The 25,863-nt window shown below is 37.5% G+C and overlaps 2 protein-coding genes across 4 annotated transcripts in view; one reads left to right on the top strand and one right to left on the bottom strand.

Annotated features, from left to right (window-relative positions):
• Positions 1–7,978: 7,978 nt before the first annotated feature.
• LOC106056234 (uncharacterized) lies at positions 7,979–12,528 on the top strand. Of its 3 annotated transcripts, XM_056009167.1 has the most exons (4): positions 7,979–8,137; positions 8,556–8,705; positions 11,465–11,614; positions 12,352–12,528. In XM_056009167.1, the coding sequence occupies exons 1-4, from the start codon at positions 8,074–8,076 to the stop codon at positions 12,495–12,497; spliced, it is 510 nt and encodes a 169-aa protein (XP_055865142.1). In that variant the 5' UTR covers positions 7,979–8,073; the 3' UTR covers positions 12,498–12,528. The 3 variants fall into 3 exon arrangements, with proteins under 3 accessions (XP_055865142.1, XP_013068314.2, XP_013068315.2); XM_013212860.2 differs by lacking the exon at positions 11,465–11,614; XM_013212861.2 differs by lacking the exons at positions 11,465–11,614; positions 12,352–12,528 and adding an exon at positions 10,084–10,251.
• Positions 12,529–14,549: 2,021 nt separating this feature from the next.
• The window catches only part of LOC106066795 (uncharacterized), a 47,216-nt gene continuing 35,902 nt past the window's right edge, over positions 14,550–25,863 (bottom strand). Inside the window, exons 14-18 of the mRNA XM_056009123.1 lie at positions 25,667–25,796; positions 24,099–24,272; positions 21,438–22,105; positions 19,234–19,325; positions 14,550–16,138 (exon numbers count right to left, since the gene is read on the bottom strand). Coding sequence (XP_055865098.1) covers positions 15,978–16,138; positions 19,234–19,325; positions 21,438–22,105; positions 24,099–24,272; positions 25,667–25,796 — 1,225 coding nt within the window. The 3' untranslated portion in view covers positions 14,550–15,977. The remainder of the gene's footprint in view (positions 16,139–19,233; positions 19,326–21,437; positions 22,106–24,098; positions 24,273–25,666; positions 25,797–25,863) is intronic.

Raw genomic sequence — 25,863 nt, 5'->3', positions numbered from 1 at the left:
ATTCTGGGCTCTCGAAAGTCTCACCAGCTACATGAGGAGGCACAAAACCCCAGTGCAACATCCTCAGCCCCCTGGATGACAAAAATGGTCATCATCGAACCACGATGGGCGAACTATATATCTGCATCTCCAATATTTTAAGTTTAAATATGACTGCCTGGTATGGCAATCTGAGTATTAGAAATAAAAATAAACTCCATAAAATCCTAAATGCTGCTGGTAAAGTCATTGGCAAAAAATAAAGTCCATCTGGGCAGCTGTTTGAGACAAAGATCCATAAAAAAGCTAAAAAGATTCTAGAAAAAAAAATCACTCTTCGGATCAGGATCTTGTGATTTTACCATCACAAAAGAGATACAAGACACCGATAGCAAAGACAAACAGACACAAACACTCTTTTGTTCCCCAGGCAATCAAATCATTAAATAGAAACAATCTGATATAAACTTTTTCTATGTAAATTATGAGTAGGACTGGTGTGAATGTACATTTTTTTAAATAGTTACAATGTTTCGTTTGGTGTAATGCACAAATTGTAAGACAAATTTCCTTACAGACAATAAAGATTATTATTATTATTATTATTTTAAATATCTTTCCGAATGCTATTAGAGCATGGGATGGATTGCCTGAATCAGCCAGGAAAACCTATGACTTGTCAGAGTTTAAGTCATTGATTAACATACATGACTAGATTGACCCAGGGATACGCGAAGGACGTAATCATCTTCTTTTTTGAAGTAACGTCTGTATTTCATAAGATAAGATAAGATAAGACTGTTTCTTGTTTTACACTTACTAAAGCAACGTATTTTTTATTCACACCTAAATATTAATCACTGTTCACTGTTTAGACTAATGGAGAGACAAAAATGTATAGGGAGAAATATTGTGGCGATATAATGGAAACTAGAGACAAAAATGTATAGGGAGAAATATTGTGGCGATATAATGGAAACTAGAGACAAAAATGTATAAGGAGAAATATTGTGGCGATATAATGGAAACTAGAGACAAAAATGTATAGGGAGAAATATTGTGGCGATATAATGGAAACTAGAGACAAAAATGTATAGGGAGAAATATTGTGGCGATATAATGGAAACTAGAGACAAAAATGTATAGGGAGAAATATTGTGGCGATATAATGGAAACTAGAGACAAAAATGTATAGGGAGAAATATTGTGGCGATATAATGGAAACTAGAGACAAAAATGTATAGGGAGAAATATTGTGGCGATATAATGGAAACTAGAGACAAAAATGTATAGGGAGAAATATTGTGGCGATATAATGGAAACTAGAGACAAAAATGTATAGGGAGAAATATTGTGGCGATATAATGGAAACTAGAGACACAAATGTATAGGGAGAAATATTGTGACGATATAACGGAAACTAGAGACAAAAATGTAACGAAAATTAAAACCGGAAGATGAGCAAATCCAAATAGTCTCATCTGGGATCCGTACTAGGCCTACTGATATGTCTAGGGTTTGAAATTATAGTCATTCAGATCTCTTTTGGGGCTTTCGTCTCCACTAAACGATATACAGCAACTGTCGAATTTATAGGAAAATCGTTAGAGCCGTTTTTGAGATCCATGTCCAGTTTTCACCCTTCACCTTCCAGGTTCCATGAAGTTCTGACCTGAATAGAGGCATTGTAAAAAACAAAAACAAAGCTAATATAAGGAAAAGAAGCGCAATTTACTGCTATAATTTTCAAATTTTATCTCCTTTTTTCTGTATAAAACAAAAATTAATTAATTAAGATTAATTAATTAACGAATAGGTTTTTTTTTTCATTAATTAAAGTGTCGTCATCGAAAATGAATAATTAAGCAAAGTTTCAACTTGATTCTAGAATGGGAAGTGAGAGAAAAAGATTTGTAGCAGACAGAAAGAGAGAGTTGATATTTCTGTGGCATTTTTACGTCTCGAGAGACTCTCTTTTCCCTTTGCAACTTCTTGTGTGACTTGATACACATCATTGGTCACAGGTTGGGCATCTGTACTCACAAGGCGCCGTTGCATTTTCACCATTCTTTCTACTAGTTGGGAAGCGTGGTCGAGAGGCCAAGTGCGCTTGAACTTGGCTTGGCTTGGCTTGGCTACCTAGAAGGGGGCTCAAGGTTCGACACCCAACTCGGGCAGAGTTGTGTTTACTGAGCTGCCTAAAGGCAGCACGGAAAACCAACTCCTAGATACCCCCCCCCCCACACACACATATGAGATTGGACCAAAAGCGCTCTGAGCATGCTATAAGCATGAAAGTAGCTACAAAAAAAAAGCTACAATAAAAAGCTATAATAATACTACTGTTGTGTATGGCATCTGCAATCCGCGAACCTTCCTTTATGCTCACTCTCCATGTGGATCTATCAAGTGCCCCCTTTTCCCAGCTACTGGTGTCGATTTTGAAGAGCTTCATGTCGCGTTTCCGTATAACGTAAAAGTGGACGACCAGCGGCTCTCCTTCCTTTTTAGATTCGCCATACAGAATGTCTAGTGGAAGTCGACCTACTGGCATTCTATGAACGTGGCCAATCCAGCCTGCTGCTGATAATAGAGCGGATGTCCTGGCACCCTGCTCTTCCTCACTTCCTTATTGGTTATCTTATCTTGCCACCTTATTTTAAAGATCCCCCTTAGGCATCGAATGTGGAAGAGGGAGTTGATATAAGCTTTGTAAAACGTAATCCCTCACTACATGCTACAAATCAGGTGAGTCTTTTTAAAATTGTCTACATTGACCAGTTATCCCCAAAGTGGCCAATGCATACCCCCAAGGTATAGGAAGACTTACAAGGGGTCTAAGAAAGGAAAAAAATAAATTGAGGGTCTATGAGATGTCCAAGGGGGTCTACGATAATGGATTTCATTTTAGCAGATCGTGACTTTAATTTTCACATCCCATTAATGTAATTCTTTCATACACTAATATATGAATTGTACCTTAGTTAATCTTTTAAATATTTATCCTGCTATTCAAATGAAAAATTGTTGTTTTTAATTTCAAAACTTATTTAAATAGCTTAATTTTGTCTACATGTAACTAATGTTAAAAAAAAATTACTGTAGATTGCACAGCTTTGATTATTTAAAATTGAGATTCATTCCTTCCTTGCCAAACAAGCGGTTGCCTAAGTGGCCTTTTTATGACGATATGAAACTATTTACGTTGGAGGATCATTTGAGACGATGCCACCCTGATCAAAAGAGAAAGGTTTGAAAAACTTTCGAACACTCAAAGATAAAGTTCAGAATTAGACCCACACAATCTCTCTTTCACATCATATAGAGAAGATGATGGTTTGTGAGAGTCTTACAATATTTTTATTTACGTAATACGAAAACACTAAAGATAAAACATTGATTTTAGCAGCCGTTGAAGTAGTTTTTAAAACATTTGAAAGAAACCTACACCTGATATTATTAAACGAATTTCTTTAACCAAAAATACAGTTCAAGGGCACATTGATGGTTTAAGTTATAACATTGAAAGCTTCTTATATAATTCTTTGCAAACGACATATACAGTTTGGGGTCAGCGGCGTCGCAGGCTTTGACAAGGTGTTTCGCGGTGGGCATTCTCCTTTTTTTTTCCCCCCTCAGGGTTGACCCTCGAAACCTTTCCTATGTTTGGGTCTAGTTGCAAGGTAGCAGAGGTTCGATTTCAGTTTTCCTTCTGCTAGGTGGGTCGCAAGCCAGGGCTAATGAGTTCCTCCTTCCCAAATCTTACTAGCTTAGGCACCAGTTACTCGCCTTCGCCCCTTCTCTTGTGTGTAAAAACAGTTCCGAGGGCCAAATATTTGAGCCAGACATGAAAGATAAAAAAAATACAGCTCACTCTGTCTGTCTGTCTATGTGTCTGGTAAAAAAGTTTGTACACGTCATTTCTCCCACACCCAATCTCATTAAAGTTAACATTTTGCACAATTATTTCTTTTACCAGACAAAACAAGAATCAATGCACAAAAATAACCAATTAGTTAATTAACTATTATTATTTTTATTTTGTTTGGTTTATAACAAGAGAAAGAAATTGTACTTGAGCCACGGAGTACTTTAAAAAAAAAGCGAACACGGTAACATACACCCAGGGATCCAGATGCTCCATTTCTCTTCACCCCCCATCTCCCCATCTCCTTTCTTTTCCCAATAAGTGATAGGATCACAGCGTATTGAGAAAGCTAAAAGCATGGCATTGAGCTAAACAGAAACAATGGGTACACATTTTTCTAATAGCAAAGGTTTATTATTTTTAGTCTAGATCTATTAGAAATGTGTTACCTGAATAGTCCAAACTAATTACAATTACATTTAATGTAAGCTTTGTTTGTTTTTTGGAAAATATTTTTTTGTTTGCTTTTCTTGCTTTATGTTGTGTTGGGGAGATATCATTTCATTTTTCACAATTCACGTATAAAATTACAGCGAATTTAGTCAATTTTGTTGGCCTATGTAGCATGTTGGCCTTTGTAGTATGTTGGCCTATGAAGCATGTTGGCCTATGAAGCATGTTGGCCTATGTAGTATGATGGCCTATGTAGTATGTTGGCCTATGTAGTATGTTGGCCTATGTAGCATGTTGGCCTATGTAGCATGTTGGCCTATGTAGTATGTTGGTCTATGTAGCATGTTGGCCTATGTAGTATGTTGGCCTATGAAGCATGTTGGCCTATGTAGTATGTTGGCCTATGAAGCACAAATCACAATTCACGTATAAAATTACAGCGAATTTAGTCAATTTTGTTGGCCTATTTAGCATGTTGGCCTATGTAGCATGTTGGCCTATGTAGTATGTTGGTCTATGTAGCATGTTGGCCTATGTAGCTTGTTGGCCTATGTAGTATGTTGGCCTATGAAGCATGTTGGCCTATGTAGTATGTTGGCCTATGAAGCACAATTCACAATTCACGTATAAAATTACAGCGAATTTAGTCAATTTTGTTGGCCTATGTAGCATGTTGGCCTATGTAGCTTGTTGGTCTATGTAGCATGTTGGCCTATGTAGCATGGTAATATTTGTAATATGCCTGTGTTGCATGTTGGTGTTATGGTGTGTGTGTGTGTGTGTTTCTAAGGTGGCAAAGACTTTCCTGCGTTGAACATTACCAAGAAAAGAAAGAAAGGCAGCCAGGGAAAGCGCTGAGAAGACAACATAAAAGAATGGACGGGCCTGTCACTGGAAGACATTCTACTTAAGGCGAAAGACAGGAATAGAGGAAGCCTGTCGAGAGATCGTGTGGGACATAAAACTGTGCTAGACCATTGGTTTTCTTGATCTAATGGTACAAGGGTAGAAGGAGCAATTATACGAATTAGTTCCAGCATATGGAATAAGAAATGTGCCTTTTTGTACGGCAAATGTAATAAAAAATGAAAGAATTAGATATCTGTGATAATCTTATCTTCTTATCTTATATAATACGGACGTTACTTCAAAAAAAAGAAGATGATTACGCCCTATGCGTCATGCATTTAATCATGCATATTAACCAATGACTTAAATTCTGCCAAGTCACTGGTTTTCCTGGCTAGCTCAGGCAACCCCATTCCATGGTCTAATAGCACTAGGGAAGAAGGAGCATTTGTACAAAGTTGTCCTAGTATATGGGATGAGGAATGTACCTTTATCTTTGTGTCTTTCTGAGTATTTCATTAAAGCTATACACACTCGAATGAATGAAACTGAATTCCCATGAATATCCTTTCTGTTCGCAGACCACGTGACACACTGTGTGTGAGCTGTCTTGAGTCTCTACCATGTTGCCATCTCCCTCGCCGCAAGACACTGCAAGCCACACAACAACACGTATTGTGAAATGTTACCTATGTCGCACTCAATACAAATCAATATAAAACATTTATTATGAACTCTTAGTTTGTTTTTTAAATGTGAATAATAAAAAAAAAAGTACAGAAATATTTAGCTGGAATATTAAGCATTAAAACAAAGCCTGTTTATAAGTGGAAGAAATTTTCTTATGGCAGTGTTTCTCAAACCGTTACCAAGGACACCAGAACAACACAAAAATACCAGCCCCCTCCAAATCATCCAGATAGTCAGCATACAACAGGTCTGGCTAATAACAGAGTCAAAACGTTTTCCTGCAGACGTGTAGAATGCAAGAATGTAAGAAGACCTCGGGAATGCACTACTGTACCTAGTAAGAAGACCTCGGGAATGCACTACTGTACCTAGTAAGAAGACCTCGGGAATGCACTACTGTACCTAGTAAGAAGACCTCGGGAATGCACTACTGTACCTAGTAAGAAGACCTCGGGAATGCACTACTGTACCTAGTAAGAAGACCTCGGGAATGCACTACTGTACCTAGTAAGAAGACCTCGGGAATGCACTACTGTACCTAGTAAGAAGACCTCGGGAATGCACTATTGTACCTAGTAAGAAGACCTCGGGAATGCACTACAGTACCTAGTAAGAAGACCTCGGGTAAACTAAAAAGTTGAATTATGAAGGGATGGGACGGGCAAGTTGAGCATGTAACGTTTAAATAGAACTTGATGACGACCATCTTCGTGTTTAGCAAGACGTCGTGTAGGGCCTAGAGGGCCTGTTTTGTGCATGCAAAAAAGTCAACAGGTCGATTTCTCGCTACTCTGGAACCTTGTCGTAAGAGTGGAGAGTAAGGTCTTAGAATCGCATTGGGAAAGACGTATTGAAATGTTTTTGTTAAATGAAAGTTTAGAATCCATCTTGATGCAGACGCTTATTACGAAGACAGTATGAAATGTCCTACCTAGGAGATGAAACGACGTCCTTTAACGTAGAAATTCATTTTTAAAAACATTCGTAATAACTTTTTGACTTGTTTAATTACTAAAATATCGACTTATTAGTACAATGCAAATACCACATGAAGACCTGCTAGCTACTCTAAAAAATAAAAAAACGCCAAGTAAAACACCAAGGCTATAATACAAGGTCTTCCTGGCTCGCGAAGACCTTCCTTCAGGAAACAGTACCAGAAAAAAGAAGAGGCAGACAGAGAAAGCGATGGGAAGACAACATCAAAGAATGGACGGGCCTGTCATTGAAAGAGATGGGAAGACAACATCAAAGAATGGACGGGCCTGTCATTGAAAGAACATCCAAGGCAAAAGATAGAGAGGACAAATCTTGTGTGGTGCCCCAACGGTCCTACAGACTAAGGGATAGGTGATGATGAAAACCATTGGATTTTTGTTTGTTCTAGAAAAAAATGACCGCGTTTACGCCACTCCCTCCTCCTTTTCCAGCACGTTTCAGTGAGGATGACCCCGCTCCCCTTCCAGTTTGAGAAACGTTATCTTAAGAAAATTAACTGGAGTGATTTAAAAAAAATTTAAATCTTCCATGGTTTGAGTTCAACTAGACACGTTGTATTTCCATAAAACACCCAGGTCATTAGGGCCCTACTTGATGATTGTGGTAGACTTGCTGAATCTGCAAACAGAGGTGATCATCCCTGAGATAGAAGAAAGCCGGATGGCTACTTGGTCACGTGGAATGGGTCAATCACTTTCCACCGGATCCGCCAACGAAGTACCAATAAATATCAATCAGTAGCAGAATATTTTTTTTATCAATAATTATCTTCACAAACTGTAACTGATCCAACAGAAAGCGCCCACCCCACTTCCAAGCGGGGGAGGGTGAATTGATGGCCACCCACATACACCCCTGGTTCTACCAGATGTCTGGAAAAGGGTTTTTCTTTACTTGTGTAGGTCTAAGCCCATGATGGAAAGGGATGGGCGCCGCCATGCAAAGTATCAAGCCCCTCGTTACACCCCATGACGTCACGTGGTAAGGAAAGGTAAACCAGTGATGCCTAACTCAGATGACGCTATTGTGCATGCGCACACATTTAAAAAAAAAAAATCATAAGTTAAGATAATTTTTGTTGCTATTTCATAGTAAGATCTACAACCAGACTATCTAGTGGGGAAAAAAAAGTAATACTATAGTATGTAGAGTGCTTCTTGTAAACTTAACTCAATCTCTGGTCTCTTATCTTCATTCTGTTCAACAGCTGACTAGCGCATACTTTCACTTACAAGATGAAGACGCTATTTTTTTTGTCAGCAGTTCTGATCACGCTACTGTGTTGTCTCTCTAAACATGGTGATTAAACAATTTCTCTTTACCATTTCTATTACATGAATATCGAGCTTTATATTCCGTCGTTTTCTTACACAAGATACACAAATAAATAATAGACTTTGTTTTATAGATATTCCACATAGATATAACCATATGACTAGTCAACATAGCATGTAAAAGACATATTGTAAATATAGATCTAGTCATATGATATGTGGCATTTGGCATATAGAGATATAGATCTAGTCATCATGACATGCGACATATTGTGAATTAAGTTCTAATCAACATGACATGTGACATATAGATCTAGTCGTCATGACATGTGACATAGATCTAGTCGTCATGACATGTGACATATAGATCTAGTCTTCATGACATGTGACATATAGATCTAGTCTTCATGACAGATATTTTAAATATTTTGTTTCTCTTAAAGCGGATGCCCAGGAGAACGAGTGCGTCCAGAATGGGGGCCACTGTATCTTCATGGCCGCGGCGGTAGCCTGCTATCACCAGCTGCAGTTGTCTTGTGGTTCAAACAGCTATTTCTGTTGCAAGCCTAACATCCGCTCACTGGAAGAAGCAGGTAATGATCAATGCTACTCTCGTTCAATTATGCAAGTCGTTTGAAACCAAGAAATTAACTATGCCAGTTTATATATACATTCCTCTCATTTCATTTTGTTTTTGTTCTTGAAACATTTAAAGATTTCATAATGTTGTTCATTAATAAAAGCTGTATGAACAATACCAATCTAACGGCGGATTTAAGAGTTTGACACAAGCGTAAGTTTTAATATAGTGATATACTGTTTTTGGAGAAAATCCTTCATATATAATTTTTGTGCTCTTGTTAGCTCTGCAGAATCCCCCATTGTTGTACCACAAAATAATTTAAATATAAAACAAAAGTGTAGGCGAATGAGAGGTTCGCTCCATGACAATGCTGTAATTCTAAAGGTATTTAAAAAAACGAGCAGCTAACTTGCAGTGTCACTATTAAAATCATTTCCTACTCGCATGAGATATTTAGTTGGCAACAGTGAGACTTCAATTTGGCATCCTTGACATTGCTTTTTTTTTGTGTCCAATTTCAAAATCTTTCCTAATTTTCTTTATTTCCCCCATTTTTTCCGTTTATCAATAAGTTTCATTATATCTCAGACAAATTAACCCTTATCGCTTTCACTATATTTTTTTTTAAATGTTCTCCAGTTCTTAAAAAAAAAAAGAGCAAACAAAGAAAAGATAACTGTGTTTAAACATTCTCATGAAACTCCCAAATAGGCTTCAAACATTTGTTCAGCAGACAGTTACAGTATTTAGACTTCAAATAGACCTGAGCTATATGGGATAATGGACCCTTTTGAGGCTCCTTATAAGTCCAGATATTATATGTCAGTGCTTAATATTTCTTGGAGGTCCTAAGCTATGGCTTGTGTTGCCTAGAGGCTACATCCGGTCCTGCCAACAAGGTCATTAGTACCTCCTGGCCAGGGTACGTGGGGAGGAAGAAATAACGTGGTCAGAATTCTGCACCGAGAAGACAGTTTGAAGATATAGGCAGCCTGTCATTCTAAATGAAATGACTCTAAATGAAATGACTTTAGATGAAATGACTTCAAATGAAATGACTCTAAATGAAATGACTAAATGAAATCAATTTAAATGGAATGACTCTGATTGAAATGACTGTAATCGAAATGACTCTAAATGCAATTAGATTGAGATTCAATACTGAGACAGACTAAACGTGTTTGTGGAAAAGTAAATAAGTTTTTTTTTTCCTGGTCACAAGACATCCTCTTTAAACCTGGTTAACATTGAGATTTATCTTACGATTGATTACTTATATCCGCGATGAGCAAAATATTTTGAAAAATGTTCTAGCTCTGTATAGTTAACATTGCTACTTTAAACAAAGAATCAAAATTTAATTCTCTTGATATCTTCGTCCTCTCCAGAGCCTAAGTGCCTAGATGTGGGCGGGGTCTGTCTCCATATTGCTTACCAACTCCACTGTCCCAAGAAACTCAACGCCACATGTGACGCGACCAACTTCTACTGCTGTGACCTCCACGGCGCGACATACTAAAAAACTAACCAAAAATAAAGTGACGCTATTCACTATCTTGAAACGTTTTGTGAACTTTTTTTTTTTTTGAAGAAACGTCTTAGTGTCTGTGGCATCGCCAGGAAGGTGCGGGGTGCGCACCGCACCGGTTGACATCGATTCTAGTGACTCTGCTGCTATAAGACTTACTCATAAATATTTAAATATACAGTAATAATTTGCAAAGAATTAAAATTGTTTAAAAAATTTAAATACGGATCTATTGAACTTAACGAATGTAGAAGTTTACAAATAAATTGTGGATCGCCAAGGACATCCTAACAGGACAAAGGACTTATAATTTTAGCATGAAGACATAGACAGCGCCCCGACATTGTGACCCAAAGCGCTTATGGATACACGTAAGGGAGGAATAGTAGTCTTATTTCTTTGTAGGAACATCCTTGAACTGTTACAATTAAAAGTAATAATAATATTAAGTTATGGATTATTTATTATGTTTCTAAGACCGATGGTTAACACCATACGGCAATGTCTTCTCTTCCGAAGATTAAGGATGAGTGCAGTGTTTTACATGACTACGCAAAACCAGTTGCGACCTACATATTTTTCCGCATCTAGCGCAGACAAAGCCGTTGTCCACCGGGGGTCTATTTAAGTTTTCTTTCCGTCTTCTGCGCCAGTCATCAACAATGGCTTTTCTTTGAGTCTCAAATGTGTGTCCCGCAGCTTTTGTGAGAGCTCTCCAACTGTATCTTTCAGAGGCCAACTGCTGCCAGCTACTTTCCTCTATGCCAGTGAGGACGAAATGGCGCCTGAGTTGATCTTTATAGCGCTTACGAGGGGGGGGGGGCACCTCTGTTACATTAAAATAGTGTAGTAATTAAACAGTGATTTTTTTTCATACTTTGTCTTATCTTTGTTTGGGGGCGACAATATGCAAATGAGATTTTACTGACAGTGAGAAGTAAGAACAATACAATATATTTGTTATTAAATCCATTGGTTAATTGGTTTAATCGGTTCATGTGTTGACATCGACAACGAATAGTTGTGCACATTTTCAACTTGATCCGAGAATGGGGGGAGGGGGGGAGAATGTAAGTATATAAGATTTCACCCAGACAGACAAAGTGGACAGACAAGCTGCGCGAATGGTTCGAGTGCGTAAATGTAAGCTTTATAATAGAAATAGTTTGTAACAAATCACTTGTTACTTAAATGTAATTCTTCTTCCCCTCTCTGACAAAGAAACATAACTTACTTCACAGAGAGAGTTATCGATCTTGTTGGACAGACCGAGATGACGCCATGTGAAGGTCAAGGGAATGGAAGCTGCCTGTCTATTTATTCTAGAATCTTCTGCCCCCAAAAACTGGACTTACCATGCGGAGATAACTCCCTGTATTGTTGTCAAATGAGTTAAGTCAGGTCACATTTAGATTTGATGGATTATTATTAACTCTGGACTGTCGTGGCGACAGTTTAAAGTGCATTTCACAAGGCAAGACAGCCAGCCATATAACATGGGCCTACATTATGGACTATAAGATAAAAAACAAGTTATGAATAATTAATTCTATGATTCAGCACCATTACAGTTACATAGAGTATGAACCGAGTTATCACTATTACCTTGTTATATACAAAACTTATACAAAGTCTGTCTGACATCTGTATGGTAGAACATACTTCACATATGTGGTGGTATAAGTTGAATTAGCCCCCTTAAGGTCTTTAGCCTTAAGTTAACATTCTTTTTATGCATTTAAAAAAGCGATCATGTAAACATTCACCAAGATACCCTCTTCTTCCCTTCCCCTTTCACAACTGTTCCAGACAAGGGATAGGATCATAGCGCACCGAGAAAGCTAAACAAAAAACAATTGGTAAAAATATTTCTAATCGCACAGATTTTTTTTTATATATGGGGCTTCACTTATTTAGCCATTTCAGACAAATAAATACAAATACACAATATAATTAAAAAACAAAACAAACTTAAATTAAACTGTTAATGAACATTTTAAGAAATTTACAATTTCACGCTTTCTGAAACATTCTGTTCTTACGTCATCGCATTGTTCATCAATATGCTCACGTCATCAGTAAGTATTTCTATTATTGAATCATATTCTTTCAAACGCCTATTTCACAGATAAAATCGCAAGGGCAATTGAAAAGACTGAATGTGCGAAACTAGAGACTGGAGTCTGCCTTTCCGTTTATTCGGAAATATATTGCCCTAAAAAACTGGACACGTCATGTGGAGATAAATCTTTGTATTGCTGTCAACTGAGCTGATTTTTTAAATAAATGAAAGAGTTATCTCCCATTACAAGTCTATATTCACTAAATGTGGTGGTCGTTATGTGAGCCCGAACTGTACAACATCCTGCGTTAGAAAGGGACGAAGAGAAAGAAACTATGGCGATGACATCATTATAGAACTCACAGACGTCATACAAAGTAAAATCCGCCCCCCCCCTATCTCCCACCCCCCAAAAAAACCCCGAAGAAAACAAGGTGAAATAAGGGAGATAATCAGCGGAAAACAACAACAACAACAAAACAACAACTTCCCTTATAGTCAACATTACAAATGGAGTAGACCAGTTTGATACAATGGGGAGTTAACTATTTAGGAGTAATTGTAAAGACAAGGAGTGATGCCACTTAACAATTTATAGAAGGCCTTGCAAAGTGTGTTTAGTTGCCACCTGCCCCCGAGTTACCAGCTTGACCACTGGACCCGTGATCACTCCTGTCTACAACTCCCCATTACGCCACAACCAGTGCTTCTCAAAATAAAACGAACAAATTCTCGTTTGCGCATCCCTTATCCTCTTTGAGCTTAGAGGAGCGCTGTAAGTTCCCATAGAGGAATCTTGGAGGCATTTAAGGATGTAATTAAAAAAAAAGGAACTTACTGACATATAATTATAGCCCAATTTTTGAATATTTCCATTTCCGTTTACAATATGCTTGAATGCGTATTTACCTAATGAATAACAATTACCACTAGTGAAAGTGTTTTGTATTTAATTTGTAAATGTGTGTGTATATATATATATATATATATATATATATATATATATATATATATTTATAGCTTTTATATAGCGCTACTTTCATGCTTATAGCATGCTCAGAGCGCTTTGGTCCAATATCATTTGTGGACCAGTGTGGGGAGGGGGGGAAGTGGGTGTTCTAGAAGTTGGTTTTCCGTGCTACCTTTAGGCGCTCAGTAAACACAACTCTGCCCGAGTCGGGTGTCGAACCTCGAGCCCCCTTCTAGCGAACCTCTCGACCACGCTTCCCAGAAGAATCAGAAGTGTAAATCAGAAGAAATTATTTCATTAAATACTACTCGAGTGGCAGCCGATTCTCCCCGAAATTTCCACTTTCAAAAGTTTGGGGTCTCGCGAAAAGGTGTAGTTTTTTTTTGGTACTGTTCTACCTTCATGCCAAGATAAAACAAGACTTCTTACTTGAAATATTTTAATTTTGGAAACTATGTCATTTTGCTTCGTGGTTATAAAAATGTGGGATGTTTATGTGTCCATTGACTTGCCTCGAGGTGTAAGAGCATGCTTTTATTATTCAGCATCATTGGAACAAATACAAATATGAGTTGGAAAAAAACTTCAAAGTCTAGCATATTATAAACATATCAAATGACGAATTTGTTTTTTTAAATCTCCATTAAAATCTCTCGAGTTCATTTTAGAAATTTCAAAACAAAATTTTTATCTTTTTTTATTGGCAAAGATATTTTTGTTAAATAAATCAAGACTATATCAATCATTGTCAAAGGGACAGAAGTCTATCTGCCACAATCAAACACCTGCATATCTAAAGGTCAGATTCCAATAACAACTTATATTCCATTACGTCTTTTTCTTCATTGTCTAAAACCCGAGCTGCATTGGTCAAGACAAACAGAGTGGAGGCCAGTGGTCAAAACAATTAAACAGAGTGGATGCCAATGGTCAAGACAACTAAACAGAGTGGATGCCAATGGTCAAGACAACTAAACAGAGTGGATGCCAATGGTCAAGACAACTAAACAGAGTGGATGCCAATGGTCAAGACAACTAAACAGAGTGATTTTAAATATTCAAACATGCAGCACATCTGGTACACATTTCGTCAGTCAGCTAGATCTAAAAAAAAAGTGATTTTAAATATTCAAACATGCAGCACATCTGGTACTCATTTCGTCAGTCAGCTAGATCTAAGTGTGACTGAAGTCAACAAAATATTTTACTGTCTTCATTGATGCCAATGGTATGATTTAACAAATAATTTCACAATAAATATTAACACTAAGCACGCAAACAGTGTAACATTATTTTAATGGTCAGGCATATACAACAATTATTATTCTATCACATGTCAGCTAAATTTTAAAGGATTCCATAATATACAGAACAGAAAACTAACTTTAGCAAATACTTGTATGATACAGTAACACTATACGTAGTACATGAAAAACTATAAACACAATTTAAACGTCAAAGCTCTAATGGATATTACACAGTTTATTTCTCTATTGACATCTAGGTGATAGGATGATGTGAGGGTTAACTGTGTTGCAAGTGTGGGAGTCCTGAGGGACATAAGTTCAACATCAAATCACAACTCCGAAATAAAGAATACCTATAAATATGAATATCAGATGAAAATTTGATTTCGTTCCCACCTAAAAGTCTTATTAAGGGGAAGAAGACTCCTCCTATACTTTGATACCAGTCTGTAGAGTCACTGACCACGTTAACTCATTCTCTACGTAATTATTGGTCCACATTCTGACGGAATTCTTCAGTTTGCTCAATAACTTTGTTGTTTGTTATCAGAAAATGTTGTATTTGGTATAGAGTTAAAGGGGAATGCATGATCTTTTTATATAGCACAAAGTCAAGTTTATACAATTAGACATTACTTTAATTTAATGAGGTCAAATCAACGATGGTATCGTCTATTCGGAGAGAAAGAGTTAAATACATTATTCGTTAGACTAGGATTGAATCTATTGTTTGATATTCAACAGGCTTCGTCTACAATATTAACAACAAAAGATATATCACGTGACAAGATTATAAATAGCTTTAAGGATTAACAATATTATATATCAATAATTTACAGAAAAAAACAATCACAACCAAATCAAAGGCACCTAATTGTAACCACGAGCCTGCTGGTACACAGCACGGCTTTACATAGATAACAAGGACCGCAACTAATGAAAGCAGCACAGCTGAGGATGTAGGCGTGACGAGAGTGGATCTAGTACAACATTCAGTGTGTGCTATCAACAGCAGAAACAAAATCTTTCAAGTAGCTTTCTGTTGGTGCGAATCAGTACACAATATTTCGTCATTATAATATATAGATTATAGAACTATATATCTATGGTTATTACAATTAACAGCTACTGGATCGTGAGAACTACTGTATTATGGTGAGATTGCATGACTAAATGCATGACGCGTAGGACGTAATCATCTTCTTTTTTGAAGTAACGTCTGTATTAGATAAGATAAGATTGACATAGGACTATCATTCCGGTAGCTGGCCGCATAACAGACTCAAGATTTCTGCTTTTTTTTTTGTGTCCAGCAAGTAATTGATATTACGGAACATTTCTCGAGAGATCTTAGTTGATGGAATGTTTTGATCCCCAGATTTTAAAGGATACACAAATCTTTATGTCCATACGTCCGGACGCTCTCTTGTGTTCTTGGCAGTCTTCCTTCGTTTCTAGTGAAACGTGCTGAGAAATCAATCAAAACTTTCTTTTTCCCCGTAAACTTTGACCCCAGATCCTGCAGGCCGCCTCTTCCAGCAAAGGGCGAAAGTCAGAAGGCAAAAGAAGTCAACGAACTCGAACAGCGATATGGCGCTGGCCCCAACCAAGAGCCCCATGGAGCCGCCTATGTCACCTGGGGAAATAGAGGTAAGGGTTAGCCACATGTGCTGCTGTCTGAACAGAGGACACGAACTAGAGCCTAACGAAACGATAGTCCTAACCCTAACTAAACGACAGTCCTAACCCTAACTAAACGACAGTCCTAACCCTAACATCTGACTAACAGCAGAGTAACTAGCGAATAAATACATGCTTGCCAGCATGCTCCTATTTTTACATTTCGTTTGAAATTTAACTCTTTTCTACCTAAGCTCGAGTTTAACTCTTTCCTTGTGTCTGTTCTATTTATGTGAATGTTTCTGTTGTGTTGTCTGTATATGAGAAAAGAGTCCTTGTAATCACAACAAATTTCCATAAGGATCAATAAAGCAGTCTTAGTCTTAGTCTTCTAGCCTGAGATCAAGTTTAACTCTTTCCTGTCTAATTTAAGTAAAAGTTTAACTATTTCTTTTCCTCGAGTGTAACTCTTTCCTGGCTACCGTAAATATGACTTAAAAAAAGATCCCTTGTGTTATAGTAACATTTTTGTGTTCGATTTAATATTCTTAAGTATTCAAATTGAATAAGGGTTCCTTGTCATATTAACCCCTTTCTTCAGCTTTCTTAATCTAGCAATTACACATAAAACACTGAACCACAATCTTCAAATACAAAACAAAATTTAATAAAATACTCAGAAAGACACAAAGATAAAGGAACATTCCTCGTTCCATATAAAAAGTAAGGTAAAGTTCCCCTTTCATTTCAGAACTTGTGGTCTATAGGGCAGAAGATGTAAAGGCCATCTGGGTGCCACGAGGGTGTCATGTGGCCAGCACAACGACCAACCGCCTTTACTTTTTCCCCAACTAATGTCAGGTACCCATTAGAGCTGGGTGGACTCAGAGGCGCCCAAAGATCCCGAAATGAAAAATTGCTTTTCTCACCAGGATTCGAACCCGGGACCTTCGGTTCGGTAGTCAAGCGCTTACCCGGCGCCTTCGATACTAACAGTTTTTAAATGCTATTAAAGAAAACACTAAGTACACAAATACAAAAAATGACAATGAAATAAATATATTAAATTGACTTAAACCAAACAGGACTAAATAAGAAGACCATGTCACTTTTTATGGACTATCTAAATTAAGTATTGTCTACCCACATCCTGCAGATTCCTGCTTATATAAGTTATTGACCATGTACACTACATATATTTAAAGGTTTAAGATACAGTGGGATAAATCAAAAAGATGAAAATATTTCTTTTATCTTTCCTAATTTTAATGATTCATCAAAACATCATAAAGGTTCTCTGTAAGTCTAACTGTTAGATGTTATATTATGGGTAATTATCTTGTTTTTTGAAGTAACTTGTGTAATCTATAAGATAAGATATGTTGCTGGTTATTGTGTTCATGTGGTTCTAAAGAAATTTAATGACTGCATGACTGGGGATGGGAGCGGCCAGGGTTTGAACTTGGGACCATCAATAAATCTAAGCGAGAGTCCGGAGCGCAAGCCGCTCCACCAGGCAGCCATCCATATATATATAATATATAATTTAAATAACATTAACATTATATGAGCAAACCGCTTGAACAGGCAGCCATCCATATATTTAAATCACATTAACATTATATGTAATCATTGTATTTTTAAAATGTGTATTGTAAATTATTGAAATTTTTTTTCCATATGTTCATTAAGCAATTGCAATAAAAACTTAACTCATTAAAGTGGTATCCTTTGTCTGCAAATAAAATTGCTATATAACACCACACATTTGTTTTCATGTGTTATTTCTGTTGTGATGCTTGTTATCATTAGTGTGTATATTAAGTTGTAAAGCAACTGATCAATTTTATATTCTAATAACATATGTAGGTGTAATACTGTTTATAGAAAAGTCATAACATACATGACTACACGTTAATGAGTTACAGACTATATCACTTAGCCTAAGCACTAATGCAAACATTCAGCCAGGTGTGCTACAGTTCAGTTTACAACACACTACAGTTTACAACACACACAAAGCAGTCTTCAATCACTTAGTGTGTATATTAAGTAAATACATAAAGTCTAGACCTAGTAATTAGTCTACTTTAATAATACGTCTGTTTATAGTTATGAGGATCTAAGTCTGATCTAGTACTTAATCTACTTTAATACGTCTGTTTATAGTTATGAGGATCTAAGTCTGATCTAGTACTTAATCTACTTTAATACGTCTGTTTATAGTTATGAGGATCTAATTATAATAATACGTCTGTTTATAGTTTTGAGAATCTAAGTCTAGACATAGTAATTTGTCTAGTTTAATAATACGTCTGTTTATAGTTATGAGAATCTAAGTCTAGACATAGTAATTTGTCTAGTTTAATAATACGTCTGTTTATAGTTATGAGAATCTAAGTCTAGACCTAGTAATTTGTCTAGTTTAATAATACGTCTGTTTATAGTTATGAGCATCTAAGTCTAGACTTAGTAATTTGTCTACTTTAATAATACGTCTGTTTATAGTTATGAGGACAACAACTACATGTTGGTTGTGTTACATTTTACAACACTTCACCTAAGCGCTAATACTAACACAATCACTTAGTGTGTATATTAAGTAAATACATAAAGTCTAGATCCAGTGATTAGTCTAGTTTAATAATACGTCTGTGTATAGTCATCAGGACAACTACACGTTGGCTGTGTTACAGTTTACAACACTTCGCCTAAGCGCTAACACACAGCCAGGTTCTGGTTACGATCAGAAACAATGGTCGCTGACCTACTACGTCACAAACCAGCCTTACGGCCTGGGGTCACGGAGGTCACGCTTTACCGCTCAGCCACCTCGCCTCCCTCGTCCCATATGCTAGGACAAATGTGTACAAATACCCCTTCTTCCCTAGTGCTATTAGAGCATGGAATGGGTTGCCTGAGCTAGCCAGGAAAACCAGTGACTTGGCAGAATTTAAGTCATTGGCTAATATGCATGACTGAATGCATGACGCGTAGAACGTTATCATCTTCTTTTTTGAAGTAACGTCTGTATTTTATAAGATAAGATAAAGGTAGAAAATTGTCTGTGATTGTTAGTCTACTGCTATTATAAATATATACACGACTTACTCAGTAATTTCACCATATCGTAGGCCACTTGTTGTTCTGTCACAGTGTAACTTATGGCCGGGAAAAAAATGTCCAGAAAAATCAGATTTTTGCTGAAAAAAAAACAGTTTAAAAAAATCGGACTGTTTTATTCATGAATACAAATTGGTTTGTTCGTCACATCGGTGCTTAAGTGTTGTTAATTATTTAAACTTAACCATAAGAGATGCTCCTTGATCAGAGTTAGGGTTAAATGAAAGGTTGGACTTTGCTAGTGTTCATGCACCATTGACACAAAGTGTCAGTTGAACAGTTTGTCATGCAAATGTCAGATGGAAGACTAACCAAGGACGACCTCTAAGCTGAACTTGTGTTAGGAACCAGACGTCCAAGATTAGCATAAAAAGACGTCTGCAAACGAGTCCTCATGACCACACTACCAATGACTGTATGTGGGAATTGCCCCACAGATAGCGACGTTGCAGGACATCAGGGCCGGTCCTACAGATTGTGGAGCCCTATGCGAAACGGATTGCGCAGGGCCCAGTCTCTACACGGATAAGAATAATAAGTGAAAAATAAAATTTTGTATTAGAAAATAAATTCGTCTTTGCATTTCAATCATACTTTACTAAGTACAAAATCACTGTCAAATTAATTTCAGGAGCCATCTACAGTAGATAGTAGTTTTCCAACAAAAAGCTGCTAAACATTTAGATCTGCCTTTTAGATATACTATCGACTAGCAAAATATCGCTTTTGTTTTTTTAAAAGGCCGAGATAAATTTAGCCTAATATTTATATGTCAGTGACTATTAAAGTAAATTAAGTATTTGAGCTTCTTGTTTTGGTTAAAATTCGCCTAATTATTACTATTATTAAATGAAAGCTGACAATGCTGTTTTTTATTTAATCGCGAGGATTGGCGTTTTCCCATATTGAATGACACCCCTCAATTAAAGTTTTTTTTTCTGTGTTTAAGGAGATTTGTATGAGTTTTCATTCAGATTTTAATAATTTCAGATTTTCATGACTTTTTCGTATATTTAGCAATGTCAGGAGAATTCCAGGAACCCTTTGATAATAAGTTAAAATGGTTTAATTTAATAATTTACACCTAGAATTCGCGCAGGGCCTGTTAAAGTGCGGGGCCCATTGCGGCCGCATAGGTGGCAGTGGCCTAAGACTGGACCTTTTGCAGGTCAGTGTTGAGGCCTTCTGTAAAGATTGGTCTCGACTGAGGCGTCACTGAGGCAGCCTTATACACGAGGAAGAGGAAGTAAGCTGCTTTATTTGATAAGCAAAGTCATTCGCATTTACGTACTTTAACAAAGTTGGCAGCTACAGAAAATCTTGTTTAGTTTCAGAGCAGAGTCTGTCCCGATTCAATCAAAAGTAACCAACTGTTGTGACACGGTTACTGTGTGTGGTCAACTGTGACACACGGTCAAGTGTTGGGTATCGGAGAGTTAGGGGACTTGGAGGGAAGTGACGAGTGTGTAAACAAGAAGAGAGGAAGTCAGCGAGTGAAGTTGGGTGTCTGTATATTGCCGTTGCCGTGTATATATGTTAGATTGAAACGTTACACAATTAAAAAGGCACTTTAAACGTAAAAGGACTTGTTTCTTCACACCAACGCATAGCATGGCTGCCTGGTCGTGAGGTTTGCGCGCTGGACTGTCGTTCGGATTTATCGATGGTCGAGGGTTCAAATCCTGCCCGCTCCCATCCCCCGTCGTCCTGCGGGAGGTTTGGACTAGGAAGTAAACTATCTTCAACAGGAACATCCGAAACATGTAAAACAAATTCAAAGGCGGCCTTTGGGGGTGGAGAGAGTGGCGATCATCCTTAGCTCCACGCTTTAGGGGGGGGGGCTCTCGATAAAAAGAATCTTATGCCACCGACAGCTGAATGAGACCATCACAAAAATATTCGAGACCCTAACAATACACTCGCGAAAGTCCCCGGGAACTGCTACACCGCCTCTAATCTATTGTCCTCGAGACAGACTTTTATTTAGGACTAAAAGATTGTCAACATGTTTTCGGAACATTGTTACACACAGCTGGATGAGTTAACAAATGATTGTTACTGAATAGTTGAACTGAATACTCCGCACAATGACACACACTTTGAGATTATCTATTCGAATGACAGTGGCTAAACATGCTTTTCTGTAAAAGCACATTCGCTTACCAATAAACAAAAAAAGAAGACATACTTACCTGTAAAAAGACAAGTCCATGTTTAATTGACTTTTAAATTCTGTTAAATCGTCCCTTAAACAACTGACTAATTTCAGCAGCTGATCGTTGGCACCTTTCATTTCTCTCACATTCGTAACCACGTCGCAAAGTTTGACAATATCGATACTAACTAGCTGAGTAATATTCTCCAGCGATACCCCATGTTCCTGGCTTTTCTTTTCAAAGGCTCTATGGATACTTCCGTCTTCGCTAACAGCCCGGGCGTTCTCCGCCAAGCAGGACGATATTCCATTGAGGCCAGAGTTGAGCTCGAAGAGGTAGTCGACCAGTTCGTTGTTGAAGAGTTGGAGTTGATCACTGGCTGCTTCGCTCTCTCTCCCCAGCATTAGATCCGCCAGGACAAACTTGGAGGTAGTATTCACAGACGCGAGATAGCTGGAAATGTTTGCGCCGAGCCTCGAGTAAAAGTGGACAGACACGTTGTTCGTCTCAGTCACAAGATCGATAACTCCGGACAGAGTCTCGCTGGTCACTTTAAAAAGTTTGTCACACGCATGCTTAGCGCTCTGCAGATTCTCTTTCTGTGAGTTCAGTTCCACCAGGGGCCACTCGACAGTCTCTGCGAATAAAACTTGACTTGCCACGAAGTAATTCTCGCAAAGAGATTTGAACTTTACCAAAGTGTCCTATCAAGGGAAGAAACATAAAGAACAACATACAAAAACAAAATCTAATAAAATACTCTGAAAGACACAAAGATAAAGGCACATTCCTCGTCCCATATGCTAGGACAAATTTGTACAAATACTCCTTCTTCCCTAGCGCTATTAGAGCATGGAATGGGTTGCCTGAGCTAGCCAGGAAAACCAGTGACTTGGCAGAATTTAAGTCATTGGTTAATATCCATGACTGAATGCATGATGCGTAGGACGTAATCATCTTCTTTTTTGAAGTAACGTCTGTATTATATAAGAAGATAACATTAAAAATACTCTATTTAAAAAAAATCTTCTTTGTATAACTTATAGATCGATTGTTTTTCTCCTAATAACTAATGAATGATAAATTTAAAAAAAAAACGCAATGGGATAAGGGTTTTCCCAGTTTGGCAAACGAGATAATGATTCTTTTCCAAACTGTCAATAGCGTTATAGCCCTTTTCGAGATCCGTTACCAGGCTCTGCCCATCCAGAAGGTCCAGGAAGCTTCCACGAAGTTATGAGTTGAATAGAAGTACTTTAAAAAAATCCCAGAAATCAATTATAATAAAAGTAGTAAAAAAAACAAAAGTAAAGATACTTTCAGACCTTATGATCTATGGGGCAGATGATGTAAAGCTAATCACATCTGTTTATGTGGCAGACGGTTAACGAAAGTTTCGTGGGGCCAGCACAACAACCAACCGCCTTTACCTTTATCCAACTAAAGTCAGGCACCTATTAGAGCTGGATGGACTCAGAGTCGCCCTAAAGATACCAAAAAAATACCAGTCTTTACAAGGATTTGAACCCTTGAAAGCCAAGCGTTTTACCACCAGGCCACCGCACCTTCTTTATATTGCTATAGTAAAAAAAATATTTTTTACGCAGTTTCTGAGTGACATAAAATGTAGGACTAAGACTTTATTTTGTTATCGAAACAAACTGGGAAGATGGAGAATCCAGACATTCAAATCCTTAGTGGCTGGACGTTTTCAAGCGAAATAGGAAATATTTAGGCAGTCGATAGAATGAGGAGCACTTCTCAAGACAAAGTTCTCATTAGAACTTCTTCTTCTTCTTCCTCGTTCTCATTATTATGTTGGAGCGTTTTGATGACTAGACCAATATATGAGATGAACTGGTTTCCAATTCAGGGAGCTCTCCACATAGTTTTCTTTCTATTGGGGTGTTTTGGGTTCAGTGTCTTGTACGGGCCTCTTGGTAAGAGTGCAGTTTTGGAGGACATGGTCAGCATGGGCAGATTTCACTGGTTTCAATTTTGAGCTTCCGGTACATACAGGGTGCGTCAAAGAAAAATGTATACACACTTTGAATTGTCATTAATCAAGTTATTTTTCCTATTAGACATTAAGCTTTCCATGTCCAGAAATTTATCAATGTAGAACTGGAAATAAATTGTCTATGACAGTTCAAAGTGTGTATACATTTTTTGATGCACCCTATATGTAGTCTCATTCTGTTGTGTCCGGTCCTGAGTCGAAAGATTGGACGTTGATCTTGTCGGGATAGCTTATAATAGGCATCATCTTTCTTGTGATTCGGATGAGAGCTTGTCCATTTCTCATTTATTTTATTCACTATTAGTTTCTTCATTTCTTCTGGATAGAGTGTAATGTTTAATTGTGAGTTTGTTCTCCCACTCTTGGCAAGTGTATCATTAGAACTGTATTTATAAATAAAACGTATTCAACTCTTCTTCTCCTAATTGACGATACCATCGTTGATTGGACCATATTAAATTATTTTTTTTTGGTTTTATAAACATTACTTTGTGTTATATAAAAAGAGCATGGAAACACATTTAATTCTATGCCAAATAAAATGTTTTCTGATCAGAAAGTTTTAGAACAGGGGAGTGAACTACAAATGAGCAAATGAATAATTCCATCGCATCATGGACATAAATTACTGAGAGACAGAGTTAAAATTTTCATAAATCTACAAATAGAATGCTTACTTTAATACTTTCAAGTACTGGACTTCTGGTTTCATAGGTCAGTGTAATGACGTCCATCATGTCTGTAAATATGTCTTGAAGTTGTTCAACAGAATCAATGACCAGTTGCTCCATCCGACTCATCTCCAAGGATCGATTCATTGCAGTGTGTAGAAGTTTCTTGGGAATGAGACTCTGCCGATCATGAAACAAAATCATTGTACGACATCTGACTTGCCAACTTTCTTTCAACAACCAAGAGTTCTAATCTCCACATCTGACTTGCCAACTTTCTTTCAACAACCAAGAGTTCTAATCTCCACATCTGACTTGCCAACTTTCTTTCAACAACCAAGAGTTCTAATCTCCACATCTGACTTGCCAACTTTCAACAACCAAGAGTTCTAATCTCCACATCTGACTTGCCAACTTTCTTACAACAACCAACAGTTCTAATTTCCACATCTGACTTGCCAACTTTCTTTCAACAACCAACAGTTCTAATCTCCACATCTGACTTGCCAACTTACAACAACCAAGAGTTCTAATCTCCACATCTGACTTGCCAACTTTCTTTCAACAACCAAGAGTTCTAATCTCCACATCTGACTTGCCAACTTTCTTTCAACAACCAACAGTTCTAATCTCCACATCTGACTTGCCAACTTTCTTTCAACAACCAAGAGTTCTAATCTCCACATCTGACTTGCCAACTTACAACAACCAAGAGTTCTAATCTCCACATCTGACTTGCCAACTTTCTTACAACAACCAAGAGTTCTAATCTCCACATCTGACTTGCCAACTGACTTTCAACAACCAACAGTTCTAATTTCCACATCTTCAGCAAAGCGACAAGAGTAGAGGAGGGGTTTAAACCTGGGACCATCGTAAAGACTGTAAGGAGTGCAACCCACTTGGCCAGGAGAGATTTTATAAGGTGACATTCTGGTGAAGAGAAATTTTGGAACCCAAGTAAATTTTTTAAATTGGTGAATCGGTCCTGAAAATGTCAAATTTATTGAAAACATCTTAAAATATACCTGTCAACTGAGTATCTAATAAGGTCTATACTGACCTCGCAGACACATTCAAGGCCCATAACATCCCATTCGTCCCATATGCTAGGACAAATTTGTACAAATACTCCTTCTTCCCTAGTGCTATTAGAGCATGGAATGGGTTGCCTGAGCTAGCCAGGAAAACCAGTGACTTGGCATAATTTAAATCATTTGGTTAATATGCATGACTAAATGCACGTTATCATCTTCTTTTTTGAAGTATCGTCTGTATTATATAAGATAAGATAAGATAAGAAGATTCACGTCGCCGGTCAGGGGAGATACTGCAGCAGAAAAATCCTCAGAGGACATAATTAATACAGTGAATTTCGTGTCCATCTAATGAACCTCGACCCTGGCAGTGCCAGAGAGGGAATACTCGTTCATTGTAAAATACAATCATACCGACTTATTCTGTGATCGACGGTTCTCAAAATATAACTTTAAACAGACTTCTAGTGCTTACGTTAAGGGTCGGAGTGTGACCTTCACCTTGGCGTGGCATTTCTTTTAAGTTAAGTCACTTACCCAGGCTATCTCGGTGTCAGTGTCAATTCCAAACGACATGATGACACTGTCATTTATGACAGGTACGCCAGAGATGTATGCTAACTTCATGTCATCAAAATTTGTGAGACTCATGTTGATGAGTTGAGATCTAATTAGAGTATACACAAGAAATACCTATAACTATATCGCTATCTCTCTCTCTCAATATCTATCTA

This window comes from Biomphalaria glabrata, chromosome 13 (genome assembly GCF_947242115.1).
Source record: "Biomphalaria glabrata chromosome 13, xgBioGlab47.1, whole genome shotgun sequence".
In the NCBI taxonomy this organism is placed as follows: domain Eukaryota; kingdom Metazoa; phylum Mollusca; class Gastropoda; family Planorbidae; genus Biomphalaria; species Biomphalaria glabrata.
The sequence above is the reverse complement of the archived record's forward strand: the minus strand, read 5'-3'. Positions and strand labels throughout refer to the sequence as shown.

Bases quoted from the DNA above. Each gene is read 5' to 3' on its own strand.
- LOC106056234 (XM_056009167.1), top strand. From the start codon at position 8,074: ATGAAGACGCTATTTTTTTTGTCAGCAGTTCTGATCACGCTACTGTGT. The intron at 8,138-8,555 runs GTGATTAAACAA...TTTCTCTTAAAG, and splicing joins GTGTTGTCTCTCTAAACATG to CGGATGCCCAGGAGAACGAG. The intron at 8,706-11,464 runs GTAATGATCAAT...CTTACTTCACAG, and splicing joins CCGCTCACTGGAAGAAGCAG to AGAGAGTTATCGATCTTGTT.